We start from the raw sequence: 13,204 nt of genomic DNA on the forward strand, positions 1-13,204 counted from the left end.
GACAGGCAGCATCTCTGGAGTGATGGAATGGGCAATGTTTCGGGTCGAGACCCTTTTTCAGACTGAGAATCAAAGGAGAGAGAGTCTAGGGACATGTAAGGTGAGGTGTGAAAATGACAGATCAAAGCAGACGAAGCTAAGATAAAGTCTGAAGAAGGGTTTCGGCCCGAAACGTTGCCTATTTCCGTCGCTCCATAGATGTTGCTGCACCCGCTGGGTTTCTCCAGCACTTTTGTCTACCATCGATTTTCAAGCATCTGCAGTTCCTTCTTGAACATAAGGAAATGTAGAATGGTTCATTGTTAGCTGAGGGGAAGGTGACAAGGAGGCATACAATCAGGACAGTGAAACTAGTCAGAGAACTAGAGTGGGAGGAGGGAGACAATGAAGAATTACTGCAACCTCAAGCCTCTGTCCCACTTAGAAGATTTTTTTGGCGACTGCAAGCGACTAGGCTGTCACCACATGGTCGCGGGGTGACGCCTGTATGGTCGTGAGTAGTCTCCTCAAGTCGCCTCAAGAGTCGTAACGTTTTTCTGGTCACCGCTGGATTTTGAAATGTTCAAAACTATTCGGCGACTGTGGGCTTGCCGCAGCTTGTCTTCTCTTGTCATAGGCTGTCGTAGGTTGTCGCCGGGAAGACGCAGGTTGTCACCAGGTGACGTTGGTTGTCGCCGGGTGCTGACTTCGGAGATAGTCTTAATGGGTTGCCGGATGTCGGCAGCTAGCCGTAGCATGGCGTCGACTAGGTGGTAGGTTATCGTAGACATTGTCGTGTTGGGGGGGGGGGGGGGGGGGGCAGTCACCAAAAAAAAAAAATCGCCTAAGTGGGACAGGCCATTCAGACTCTCTTGTGGACTCTTAAAAATGTACTGGTTGCATACAACAAGTTTGCAAACAATGGTAGTTTCTCGGAGCTTCATACATCCGATACCTTCTCGGTATATTTTTTGTAATTACCCAGGCAATCTATTGCACAAACATTGGGAGAATAGTGGTTTGTTATCATGCAAATGCGTACCCCAATTCCACCATTTTAAGACTGCACTGACAGAAAGCTTAAAATTAAAAACAAATTACAAAATACAGACTTTTCATAAGCTTGGTTACAGTCCTGATTCTACGACCTACTTCATTGTGGAGTTTTTCTCTGGAACTGTAAAGGGCCTGTCCCACGAGCATGCGACTAGTAAGTATGCTACGACGTTGAGAACTATTCTGTACTGTATCTTTCTCTTTACTCTACGAGTTCTACTTGATTGTATTCACACACACAATTTTCCGATTTGACTAGATGGCATAAAAATGCTTTTCACTGTACCTCAGTCCACATGAACCTAAACATTATGCGTAGGAAGAAGGGTCTCGACTCTAAATGTCACCCATTCCTTCTATCCAGAGCTGCTGCCTGGATAAAATTACTCCATTTTGTACCTATCTTCAGTTTAAACCTAAACATCATCTTAACATCCACCCTATCAATCTCAATCAAGGTCTTTTGACATTTCAATAAGGTTGCCTCTCATTCCTATGAGGTCCTATAAATAGATGCCCAAACCCCTCAACCTCTTTTCACGTGGTCCCTTGTCCCAGAAATCAACCCTGCACACCTTCTCTGCAATGCGTCCAATTTAAGAGGATCCTTCCTTAAATAGGACCAGTATTGTCTGCAGCATACTAAATACTCTCAAAATGCATCAAAACTTCCCAACTTTCATATTTCATAACCTTTGCAATAAAAGCCAACATTTCATTAGATTTTAATTTCATGTTTAATTACTTATCTAACTGCAGGCTAACTTTTTGCATTTCATGTACTAGAAGACTCAGATCTTTTGGACTGCAAGATATTGTAGCCTCAATTTATTTTAATAATAATTTACTTTGAAATGGGTCCTGAAAATGGTCCTGAAACTAACTGCAGAGAACAACAAAAAGATCCAGAAATTATGCTCTACCGGCTGGAGGAAGATTCAATTGGTCAGAGTTAAATGTCATTCAGTGGTCACATTGAAACCTCAAGAAAAGTGGAAACAGACAATGGGATCAGACAATGCTGTCACAAATGCAGCAGTATCACTATCCCCTTTAAGTTGTATGAGAAGTCTCACAACCAATAACCCACTTTATTGGTTAAGTAAATAGCAGGGCAGAATAAAAATACGCAAAGTAATGAAGAGTTGTTACCATGGCAATACCATTGCAGTCATTCAGAAACATGTCAAGGTTTGTCACTAAGGAGCATCATTTGTGTTATTTTTTAAAGATTAATATTATGTAACAAAAAAACAAGAATTTATATGATATTAAAGTGATCTGCTTTTGCACTCATTTTGATCCAAATTATTTGTCGCCTGATCAGTTATAATGGGTGAATATTGCTGCTTTTTCTGCAAATTTAACCAACATAAAATTGAAAAAATACAGTCTAAAAGTTGGGTTATCACTAAAAATAAGATTCCTTCTAAGGTCTTGATTATTCCATGGTGGCTGTTAGATTCTTGAAATTGAATACGTGGAAAAATCGAGTAATGTTAGAGGTTCAATAAAACTAAATTTACTTTTGTTTCCTCAGCCAGAATGTACGTGTGTCCCGGAGCAATGGTTATTTCTAATAAGTCAGGAGCAGGTCTGGTGATTGGCAGCATGTTTTATTTTGCCTTTCAAAGTAATGCTCCCATCTTTAGTTAGCAATTCTTTTCATACATCAATAAAATGCTTCAGTAATAATTAGATTTACTTGCATTCAAAACTATTAGAGTAGCATACTTTCCGTTTGCTTGGATCTTCACATCTCTCAGTATGTTTATAAGACCTGCTTGATTTATTATAAACTCATGACATAGAGACCAGTGTTGGACGATACTGCCATCTGGTGCTCATTTGGATAATTTTCATTTCTCCTTGTCAGCTCTGTCATTGGAAATCACTTTGGTCAAACTGTTCATTAAATGATAGGAAAGATTTGAATTAATGTAGTACTTCTGACCACAGGACATCACTAAACACCTTACGTCCATTTAAATAACTAAAGTGTCACCACTGCTGTTACAAAAGCAATAAGGTTTTATTTTTAAAAATCCCAGGAAATCGTGGACCATTTCCTACCTCTCGATGATGGCATTTATTAATTAAATCCACCCTCACTGTGTCAGCAGTCTTGGATCGCCTGAGGAAAAGGGATTTGTAAATCTAGACCTCAGGCCTAGCACAAAGCTCAAGGTCCTGTCAGAAACAACGATCTCTGTCCACTTACATACTTCAGAGATATGGGCTGTTTACCAGATCACGGAAGGCAATGGAAAATTACCACCATTTGCTAAATCTACACATTTCCCTGGAAGACAAATCATCAGTGCTGTCTCTTAGGCCAATATTCCCAGTAATGAAGCCCCAGTTACATTGCACTGGCTGTACTGAACAGGCCTTGTCGTTCGTATGCCCAACACCAGACTCCTGAAACTGATGCTCTATTCTGTGCGGTATTGTGAACCTTGAGAACCATGCATCAGGCACACACAGATGCCCTTTGTAAGTGATGAACAGAGCACACTACCTCACACGGACGGCCATGAGGTGGGGGGGGAGAAGAATGGAGGACCCGGCGTGGGGGGGGGGGGAGGGGGAGAACAAAGGAGGAGCCACCGGGGGTACTTTGTAACCTTGTCAGCGCCCTTTATGTGGCAACTATTTGCATACCCTGCTTATGCATTTCAATAAAGTATTCCATACTACCCTCCTGGATCATCCGTGGAAAGGTCTGCAGCAACCTCCTTCACCACCTCAGTACACATAGTAATGGAGTGAAAACAAGTCCTACTTCATCCTAAAACTGCCTGTAAAGAAATAGTGGCCAATTGACACACAGCAAGTTCCCACATTGTATAATTACTAAATCATGCTTTTTTTAAAGTAATATTGGTTGGAGGACATCTCTCAGCACTGCGATAATTCCCCTCTTCTTATCAGAAGCAATCACTGTTATCGACAAACCATTTTTGTTACAAGGGCACTTTAATGCAGATATACTAGTTGTATACGACTTGTAGACATAGTAACTATATTTAGAAGATTTAGCACATGCCCATCAAATGTAATTGTCTATATTATATCTAACAGAATTAAAATCTTGATTGAAGACAAAGGAGAGAAGACAGAGGGAAAGGTAGCTGCCAAACAGCAGAAACAACCCTAGCAATCGATCTCATAAAGATGTTGATACCATGAAGACAAGCTGTTAGGCAATCTCAACTCAAAGTGTTAACCTGAAAGGGAGGGACTGGCTGAAACATCAGTCAGTTTGAACTATTTGTTGAAAGGCAATAATGAAGATCATCTAAATGGATAATGGAAACATGTTTTAATAAAATTTAACACTTGTACATTTTTCAAGTACCTTTGCATTACAAATAAAGTTGCATAAACGTTGCAGACGCGGGTGCAATTTTAATGCATTAAATAAAATGGACATTTGTTGGTTATCACAGACTTAATTTAAAAAGCAAAAGGCTGAAGTGTAATACCTTTTAAATTTTTGTAATGATAACCTCATAAATAACTCACTGTTAATGATTGTGGAATAAATAACCCAGTAATGCTCTGAATTAACACTATTAAAAGACTTGAGTAAACACTGGCATTAAAAATTGATGGAATGCGAATTCCAACACCTGCTCAAAATTCTTACCCAAAATTTTACATACAACAGAAGCCATGGGAACAATCCTAGGGCTACAGTAAGTGTGTGTATCCATGGATAGTAATCTAGCCCTTCTGTCTTGCAAAGTCAACCTTAACTGCTTTGTGTGTGCTTCTTGAGTTTTAATAAACCGTATAAAATTAGTTGGTTATGCTGCGTCAGATCTAAAGTACGTCAGGCACCAACATATCCTGGATTCCTGCAGCCAGAATTGGACCTTAATTCGCTTAAAGCATCCATTCGCCTACTTTAGTCGGGAAGGCTGCTCACCGATTGCTACATTTGCTTGTCAGATGCTACACAAGCTGATCCTGCCTCTGATTTTAAACCGTAGACACAAAAAGCTGGAGTAACTCAGTGGGACAAGCAGGATCTCTGGAGAGAAGGAATGGGTGACGTTTTGGGTCGACACCCTTCTTCAGACCCTTCATCAAACAAAAAAGTTGCCTATCCATGTTGCCTGACCCACCGATTTATCCAGGCACTGAGTGAATCTTTTAATTACTTTTCATTATCAATTACAATGAAAAATAAGGTACCGAGGGCTACTGCTACTTACCTTCTATATTCAGTTTTTAAAAAGTAGCTTGAGTTCAAAACTATTCATTTCTGTATTTTCTATGTACCTCTCTCATAATTAGATGGGAGTCTTAAAAACTGTATGGAATGAAATTAGTAAATTCATCTATCACGGCAAGTCTCATGAGTTAATTAGTCCACAGTGACGGAGCCATCTCAGAGCTAACCCTTCACATCAAATGTATTTGTACAATGCCTTCAGATTGTTTTTTAATAGACGCAATTGTTTCTTTAAAAAAGTAGATGAAAAACATAAATTAACCAAAGCACCCAGATTTCAAACCTTATTTTCAGTTCCTACAGTCACATTAATGATACATAACACCGTAGAGTAAATCTCAAGTCTGAATGCTATGAGGATCTAATCATAAGAAAATGAAATGTTGGAATAACAAACTCACATTGTGAGTAGATCCAAGTTGACTTGCTGCAGCCACCATGCCTGCCCAGAAACCTTACAGGTGGATACCCATCATGTGTCCTATCAACTGTTTCTGTCATACTTTCTGTTTTGCAATGAGCTCTTTAAGGTCTTTCAAGTGGCCATCTTTCAGAGCATCACGGATAGACTGGAAGAATGCAAAGTAGTGGTGAAGGTTGTGGATCATGAGAAGGACTCCAGCCAACAGCTCATTAGTCAGTAGAAGATGGTAGAGGTAGGCGCGCGTGTGATTCTTGCAACAATAGCACGGACAACCCTCCACCAAAGGGCTGAAGTCATCTCGGAACCTAAATGTTGAGAATCACACAAACACCGTGTAACTAAGCAGTCCAATACCAGTTCTCTTAAACAATTCAGACTTTAACAAATAAAATGAAAGTGAATTACTTTAATCAGGAAAAGTAAATGCAAATTATTTTTCTAATACAATTCTGAAGAAATATATCTTTACACCACTAATTGAAAAGTAACAAGATTGGCATTGCACGCATGTTACTCGCTATCTTATAATACGATTTGCATTATGTGTTTAATCTTTCTGATCTAGATAAATGTAAATCAAGAAAGCAGTTCCTTCACAGATGTGTAAAACAGCTGAAAAGAATTATCACCAATTATTGGCATAGGAAATATTATTTGTTTTCCAAAGCACAACTTAGTTTAGATTGCTTAGGAAAAGTTAGCTACAGGATACCTAACTCGTAACCAAACAGCAATGATGATTTGACCCATGGAGTAGGAAGCTCCCAAATACAACTGCTGGTCAAATGGTTAGGAGCTGTATACAGGAAGGACTATACGTGTTGGAGTTGCTGTTCCGTTTGGCAGAAGTGATCACTGATGCTGGTGAGTGCAGTTACCGTTCCTGAGAAGTCCCAGGATGTTGCAGGCCTCAAGCCACCTCTTCCCTTGCACGCCACGCCTCCCCCGTCCACCTTTGTTCCCTGGGTGTGGGGGGGGGGGGGGGGGGGGGGGGGGCGCCTCCTGCAGCCAACCTCTAGGACTCGATAGGCCTGACCCCAGTTCCCTCTCTTCCCCTATCGACATTGCGCCTTGCCCGACGCATCCAAGGTCGTCACAGGCTCCTTCCACCTCCGAGGGGCGAGCAGGGACCGTCTCGGCGGCTTCCTCTTGGGGACAGCGATCAGCCAGGTCTTGGGATCGGCGGGCTCCTCCTGAAGCTGCGATCCGCTGGGTCTTCTGTTCGGCAGCTGGGAGACTCGCTCAGCAGGCCCTCCCTGAAGCCACGATCCGCCCGGAGCAAGGGCCGTGGCCTTCTGGTAGCTTCATGAATGCCCAGCCTTCAATTCTGAGATACTTCAGGATGAAGGGTCTCAGATTTTTTCAGTTAATTCTGCTCTCACTAAGTACCCAAGGTCCAACCCGTCCATCCATTTCCTCCACAGATGCTCACCATAAACAGATTTGCTCAACATAAACTTGACTATGCAGAACCAACACAAATCTGATTTGACCCACATGAGAGTTAGATTTTAGTCTCTTGGTTGAATCATTTTGTTTTGAAGCTTTTAACACCTTGCCCAACCTACTTTCAGAATTACCTTGTCTTAACAACCATCATTTCATCATTATATTGCATCACAGAATCTTAATGCTCATTAGCTTTATTGAAATTCATGAATCATTGGAAGAACAAAATCAACTTGTCAATGGTGAATTATATGCTATGTTTTTAAGACAAGAAATAACACGTTAACTTCTCTATATATTCAGAATACTTCATGTAAAGAATGCAACTTTATTAATAATGTAACAACACTTACTGTTCATCTTTCAGATCAATCGAAAAAGCCTTCACTTTTCCGTCACTGTCGGAGGTCTTACTGCTGATATCATTATCTCCAGAACCATTCCTGTGCAGCACTGAAATTTAATCCAGAATACTTGTAAATTTCTTATGTTGTACATCATTCCTCTGCAGTCCTCAGATGTTGTTTCATTAGGGAACAAGAGAAGTTTAGCTCTTGAAAAAAACATCCACCAGTTATGTCATCGGTCATTAAACGTTTCAATGGACATTTCATTCGGACATCTTGGATTCGGACATTGTAAACTGCAATTTCAGTTTGAAGGCCAAATATTGGTGTATATGGAAGGTATTATTTAGAAAGTTATGCAAAGAAACTTTAGAAGCTTGGTTTTGGGCATATATTGAAAGGTTTTCCCATTGCTGGAAACTAAAAATATAATAATTGAGCATTTAAATGATGCCGCAGGGTGTTGTGAACAGTGCAAATGCTATGGTTTCATCACGATGCTGTCCATTTTCTGAATGAAGCTGGGGATTTTAATAAATGTTAGTGTATCATAAATGTCCTTCGCCATTAAGATGCAGATAATCTTCCTGTTGAAATGGCATCGTTTTCTGAATTATTTTGTCCTGCAATGATCATATATGACCTTGCCTAGGTAAGGCTAGGAGCATAATCAAGGACAAGTCGCACCCTGGCCGCTCCCTCTTCTCCCCTCTCCCATCAGGCAAAAGGCATAGAAGTGTAAAAACGCACACCTCCAGATTCAGGGACAGTTTCTTCCCAGCTGTTATCAGGCAATGGGAGCACCCTACCACAACCAGAGAGCAGTGCTTGTAGTGGCCATTTGGCTTGTTTTGCATGTAATTGACGATGGCATGTGCCTTTAAATTTTAGACTGCCCGTTATATTGTGGGTGGGATTAATGACGCATTTTTGGGCGTGTTTTGGGCTATGTATCTTGCGCAGAAGCTTAGTTTAGTTTTAGTTTGGAGGAGCATGGAGAAGGTTTACCCTTCGACCATGCAATGTGTAACGGAGACACAAGGAGTTTTATAATGTTTAAAGCGATAAGCTAGAGTTCGATGAAGATTATAGTAACGAGTCGGAAGAAGTTTGGATGTACCTTATTGTTTTCATCAACAATAAAGAATTTATTAATCAAAAGACTGTTTTGGAAGACTTATATGTGAAGAATCTCTGAAGGTCTCTGACGGTGAGCTCGCATGCGCATAGAAGACATTCCCCTTAACTATGCTGTCCATTTAGCGGCTAGAGGGTTAATTTCTTGAATGATATAAAAATCTGCCGCTACAGTGCTGAACTACTATCTACCTCCGATGTCCCTTGGACTATCCTTGCTCGGACTTTGCTGGCTTTACCTTGCACTAAACGTTATTCCCTTATCATGTATCTATATACTGTAAATGGATTGATTGTAACCATGTATTGTCTTTTTTGCTGACTGGTTAGCACACAACAAAAAGTGGGAAAAACCCATAATCATTGCTAGATTACAAAGGATGAAACTCACTAGGTACAGTTATAATCTATTCAGCTTAGCTGCATATCAAATAATAGGAATGTCTACCACAAACATTCCAAAATATAGAAAAAATATTAATAAATGTGTCTTTTTACAATACTGCACACAATAATGTGACAAAGGGGGTCAAATTTCACATTCCTTCAAAATAGTTGACAAACACTTTACTGGGTTCACGACTAACATAGTATTAACAAAAATATAAGAAAATATAAGATAGCATCTTGATGGCAAGTTTCCGAAAATGGCATCAGAATACACAAATACGTTTTGTGTAACAATTGTCTCGTGGTGTCCACCAGTGACCTGGTTGGCACAGTAAGTGCATGTATTTCTTATTCCTTTCTATATTTATGAATACGACATGGAATAATAAAATTGCAAACACATTTCCACTTCATTCAGAAGAAGGACCTGATCATGTAGTAGACGACTGACTGAATTTCATTGCCTTCCACACAGTAATCACTATGGTGGATGTTTATATTAAGCTCTATCGTTCTTTTAATTGTGTTGTGTTCTTTTAATTGTATGGCTGCATGGTAACTCAAATATCACTGTACATTAATTGGTGCATTTGACAATAAATGTAAATCTGAACACTGCATCCATCTGAGTGGACACCGCAACACGTGTTACACATCACACACACAAAAGTACGTTGCGGTGGACACTAAAAGGTTGGGTGTCCTGGAAAACGAACCTTGCATTATTAGCGATAACCAAACTTTTTAACCAATGTGATCTGAACGGTACATTACCTTATGGATTTGAGCTATATCCATGGACAATGATTCGTCAGAAGGTTTGATTTGGGATGATTTTTTAGTAAGTAAAATATCTCTGTAACGGTCGTTGTGGAGCTTCTGGAAGTTGACACGAAGGAATGAAGTTGGCAACTTGGTCCGTACGAAAGGTAAACAGGAGGCAGTGTGTTGCCAAATTTAATATTGGCTTAGTTTCTTACCAATGATGACCAATTTATGTCCAAAAATATTTTTTAATTGAGTTTAAAAAGTAAAAAAATATCGTAAACGGTCGTTGTGTTTTTGATATATTAAATTGGAAAATAAGAAAAAATAATTAACCCGCCAAAAAATCGCTACTACCATAGGATACCTTGTTGGGTTTTTGAAAAGCATTAAAGGTTTGGAGCCGCCGTGGTTTAACTTACGGTGGTACCTACCCTGATAACGGTCTTTGTGACAATGGACACCAAGCACAACGACACGTTATGGGATAGTTGCTAGGCGGAATACCAGACATTTTACTGAACTTTTCTCCTGGTATTGATGAAGATATTTCCCGAGATCATTATCAAAACATATGTATGAGGAGCCATATGAAGTTTATTTATAAATTAAATATTCATGACTAAATGTGGCAGAGTTTTTAATGTCACATTTATGATGTCCAAAATGGTGGTAAAATGATGAAAATTTGTCTGTTATGAAAAAAGTTTTTGACTTTCGGTCTTGAAGTTATTTAAATTATAAGTTATTTCACGTGATGGGTAGATTTTTGTTAAGAACAGTGTAACGGTGTAAAAACCTGAATAATAATTTTGTTCCTCAAAATCTCTCCAGTATTGTAAAAAGACACATATGCTTCAAAAATTGACACAAATCAGAGTTAATTAAAACAATAGTTACATATGAATCAGTTCTAAGTTTGAGTTACTGCTGACTTACTTGCGAAAATATGATTCTTCTCACATTGTTCATGGGTCACACTGGTACATGTGGATGAAAGCTGCTGATCTTGTATCTGGTGCAAGGGCACTGCAAGACTCTTTTCTTCTGGTGAAATATATAGTGTTGAGTACAACATATTCCTCGATGCCCTTACCCAGGACAATTCTTAACCAATCTACATGATCAGAATTAACTCTTTCCAGTATGAAGCTCTACACTTGGGAATGATTTCATCCAAAGCAAATCTATCAAAAGTCTGATGAAAGTTCCCGTACTGACTCTGTCCATTTCCCTGGTATGCCAAATTCCTCCAGCAGTTTGTTTTTTAGCTACCAAGTAAATATGTCATAACGGTGCAAAGAAATCGCCTAAGTGGGACAGGCCATTCAGACTCTCTTGTGGACTCTTAAAAATGTACTGGTTGCATACAACAAGTTTGCAAACAATGGTAGTTTCTCGGAGCTTCATACATCTGATACCTTCTCGGTATATTTTTTGTAATTACCCAGGCAATCTATTGTACAAACATTGGGAGAATAGTGGTTTGTTATCATGCAAATGCGTACCCCAATTCCACCATTTTAAGACTGCACTGACAGAAAGCTTAAAATTAAAAACAAATTACAAAATACAGACTTTTCATAAGCTTGGTTATAGTCCTGATTCTACGACCTACTTCATTGTGGAGTTTTTCTCTGGAACTGTAAAGGGCCTGTCCCACGAGCATGCGACTAGTAAGTATGCTACGACCTTGAGAACTACATTCTGTACTGTATCTTTCTCTTTACTCTACGATTTCTACTTGATTGTATTCACACACACAATTTTCCGATTTGACTAGATGGCATAAAAATGCTTTTCACTGTACCTCAGTCCACATGAACCTAAACATTATGCGTAGGAAGAAGGGTCTCGACTCTAAATGTCACCCATTCCTTCTATCCAGAGCTGCTGCCTGGATAAAATTACTCCATTTTGTACCTATCTTCGGTTTAAACCGAAACATCATCTTAACATCCACCCTATCAATCTCAATCAAGGTCTTTTGACATTTCAATAAGGTTGCCTCTCATTCCTATGAGGTCCTATAAATAGATGCCCAAGCCCCTCAACCTCTTTTCACGTGGTCCCTTGTCCCAGAAATCAACCCTGCACACCTTCTCTGCAACGCGTCCAATTTAAGAGCATCCTTCCTTAAATAGGACCAGTATTGTCTGCAGCATACTAAATACTCTCAAAATGCATCAAAACTTCCTAACTTTCATATTTCATAACCTTTGTAATAAAAGCCAACATTTCATTAGATTTTAATTTCATGTTTAATTACTTATCTAACTGCAGTCTAACTTTTTGCATTTCATGTACTAGAAGACTCAGATCTTTTGGACGGCAAGATATTGTAGCCTCAATTTATTTTAATAATAATTTACTTAGAAATGGGTCCTGAAAATGGCCCTGAAACTAACTGCAGAGAACAACAAAAAGATCCAGAAATGATGCTCTACCGGCTGGAGGAAGATTCAATTGGTCTCCAGAGTTAAATGTCATTCAGTGGTCACATTGTTTGAAACCTCAAGAAAAGTGGAAACAGACAATGGGATCAGACAATGCTGTCACAAATGCAGCAGTATCACTATCCCCTTTAAGTTGTATGAGAAGTCTCACAACTAATAACCCACTTTATTGGTTAAGTAAATAGCAGGGCAGAATAAAAATACGCAAAGTAATGAAGAGTTGTTACCATGGCAATACCATTGCAGTCATTCAGAAACATGTCAAGGTTTGTCACTAAGGAGCATCATTTGTGTTATTTTTTAAAGATTAATATTATGTAACAAAAAGACAAGAATTTATATGATATTAAAGTGATCTGCTTTTGCACTCATTTTGATCCAAATTATTTGTCGCCTGATCAGTTATAATGGGTGAATATTGCTGCTTTTTCTGCAAATTTAACCAACATAAAATTGAAAAAATACAGTCTAAAACTTGGGTTATCACTAAAAATAAGATTCCTTCTAAGGTCTTGATTATTCCATGGTGGCTGTTAGATTCTTGAAATTGAATACGTGGAAAAATCGAGTAATGTTAGAGGTTCAATAAAACTAAATTTACTTTTGTTTCCTCAGCCAGAATGTGCGTGTGTCCCGGAGCAATGGTTATTTCTAATAAGTCAAGAGCAGGTCTGGTGATTGGCAGCATGTTTTATTTTGCCTTTCAAAGTAATGCTCCCATCTTTAGTTAGCAATTCTTTTCATACATCAATAAAATGCTTCAGTAATAATTAGATTTACTTGCATTCAAAACTATTAGAGGAGCATACTTTCCGTTTGTTTGGATCTTCACATCTCTCAGTATGTTTATAAGACCTGCTTGATTTATTATAAACTCATGACATAGAGACCAGTGTTGGACGATACTGCCATCTGGTGCTCATTTGGATAATTTTCATTTCTCCTTGTCAGCTCTGTC

At 39.1% G+C, this 13,204-nt stretch overlaps 1 protein-coding gene across 1 annotated transcript; it reads right to left on the minus strand.

Annotated features, from left to right (window-relative positions):
- Window positions 1-5,209: 5,209 nt before the first annotated feature.
- On the minus strand, window positions 5,210-10,868 carry LOC116980243 (queuine tRNA-ribosyltransferase accessory subunit 2-like). Its single transcript, XM_033032297.1, has 3 exons — window positions 10,730-10,868; window positions 7,505-7,604; window positions 5,210-6,007 (listed from the first exon to the last, which is right to left on the minus strand). Exons 1-3 carry the CDS (start codon window positions 10,866-10,868, stop codon window positions 5,776-5,778), a joined length of 471 nt encoding a protein of 156 aa, XP_032888188.1. The 3' UTR covers window positions 5,210-5,775.
- Between the last annotated feature and the right edge of the window lie 2,336 nt (window positions 10,869-13,204).

Source organism: Amblyraja radiata, chromosome 14 (assembly GCF_010909765.2).
Source record: "Amblyraja radiata isolate CabotCenter1 chromosome 14, sAmbRad1.1.pri, whole genome shotgun sequence".
Classification (NCBI taxonomy): domain Eukaryota; kingdom Metazoa; phylum Chordata; class Chondrichthyes; order Rajiformes; family Rajidae; genus Amblyraja; species Amblyraja radiata.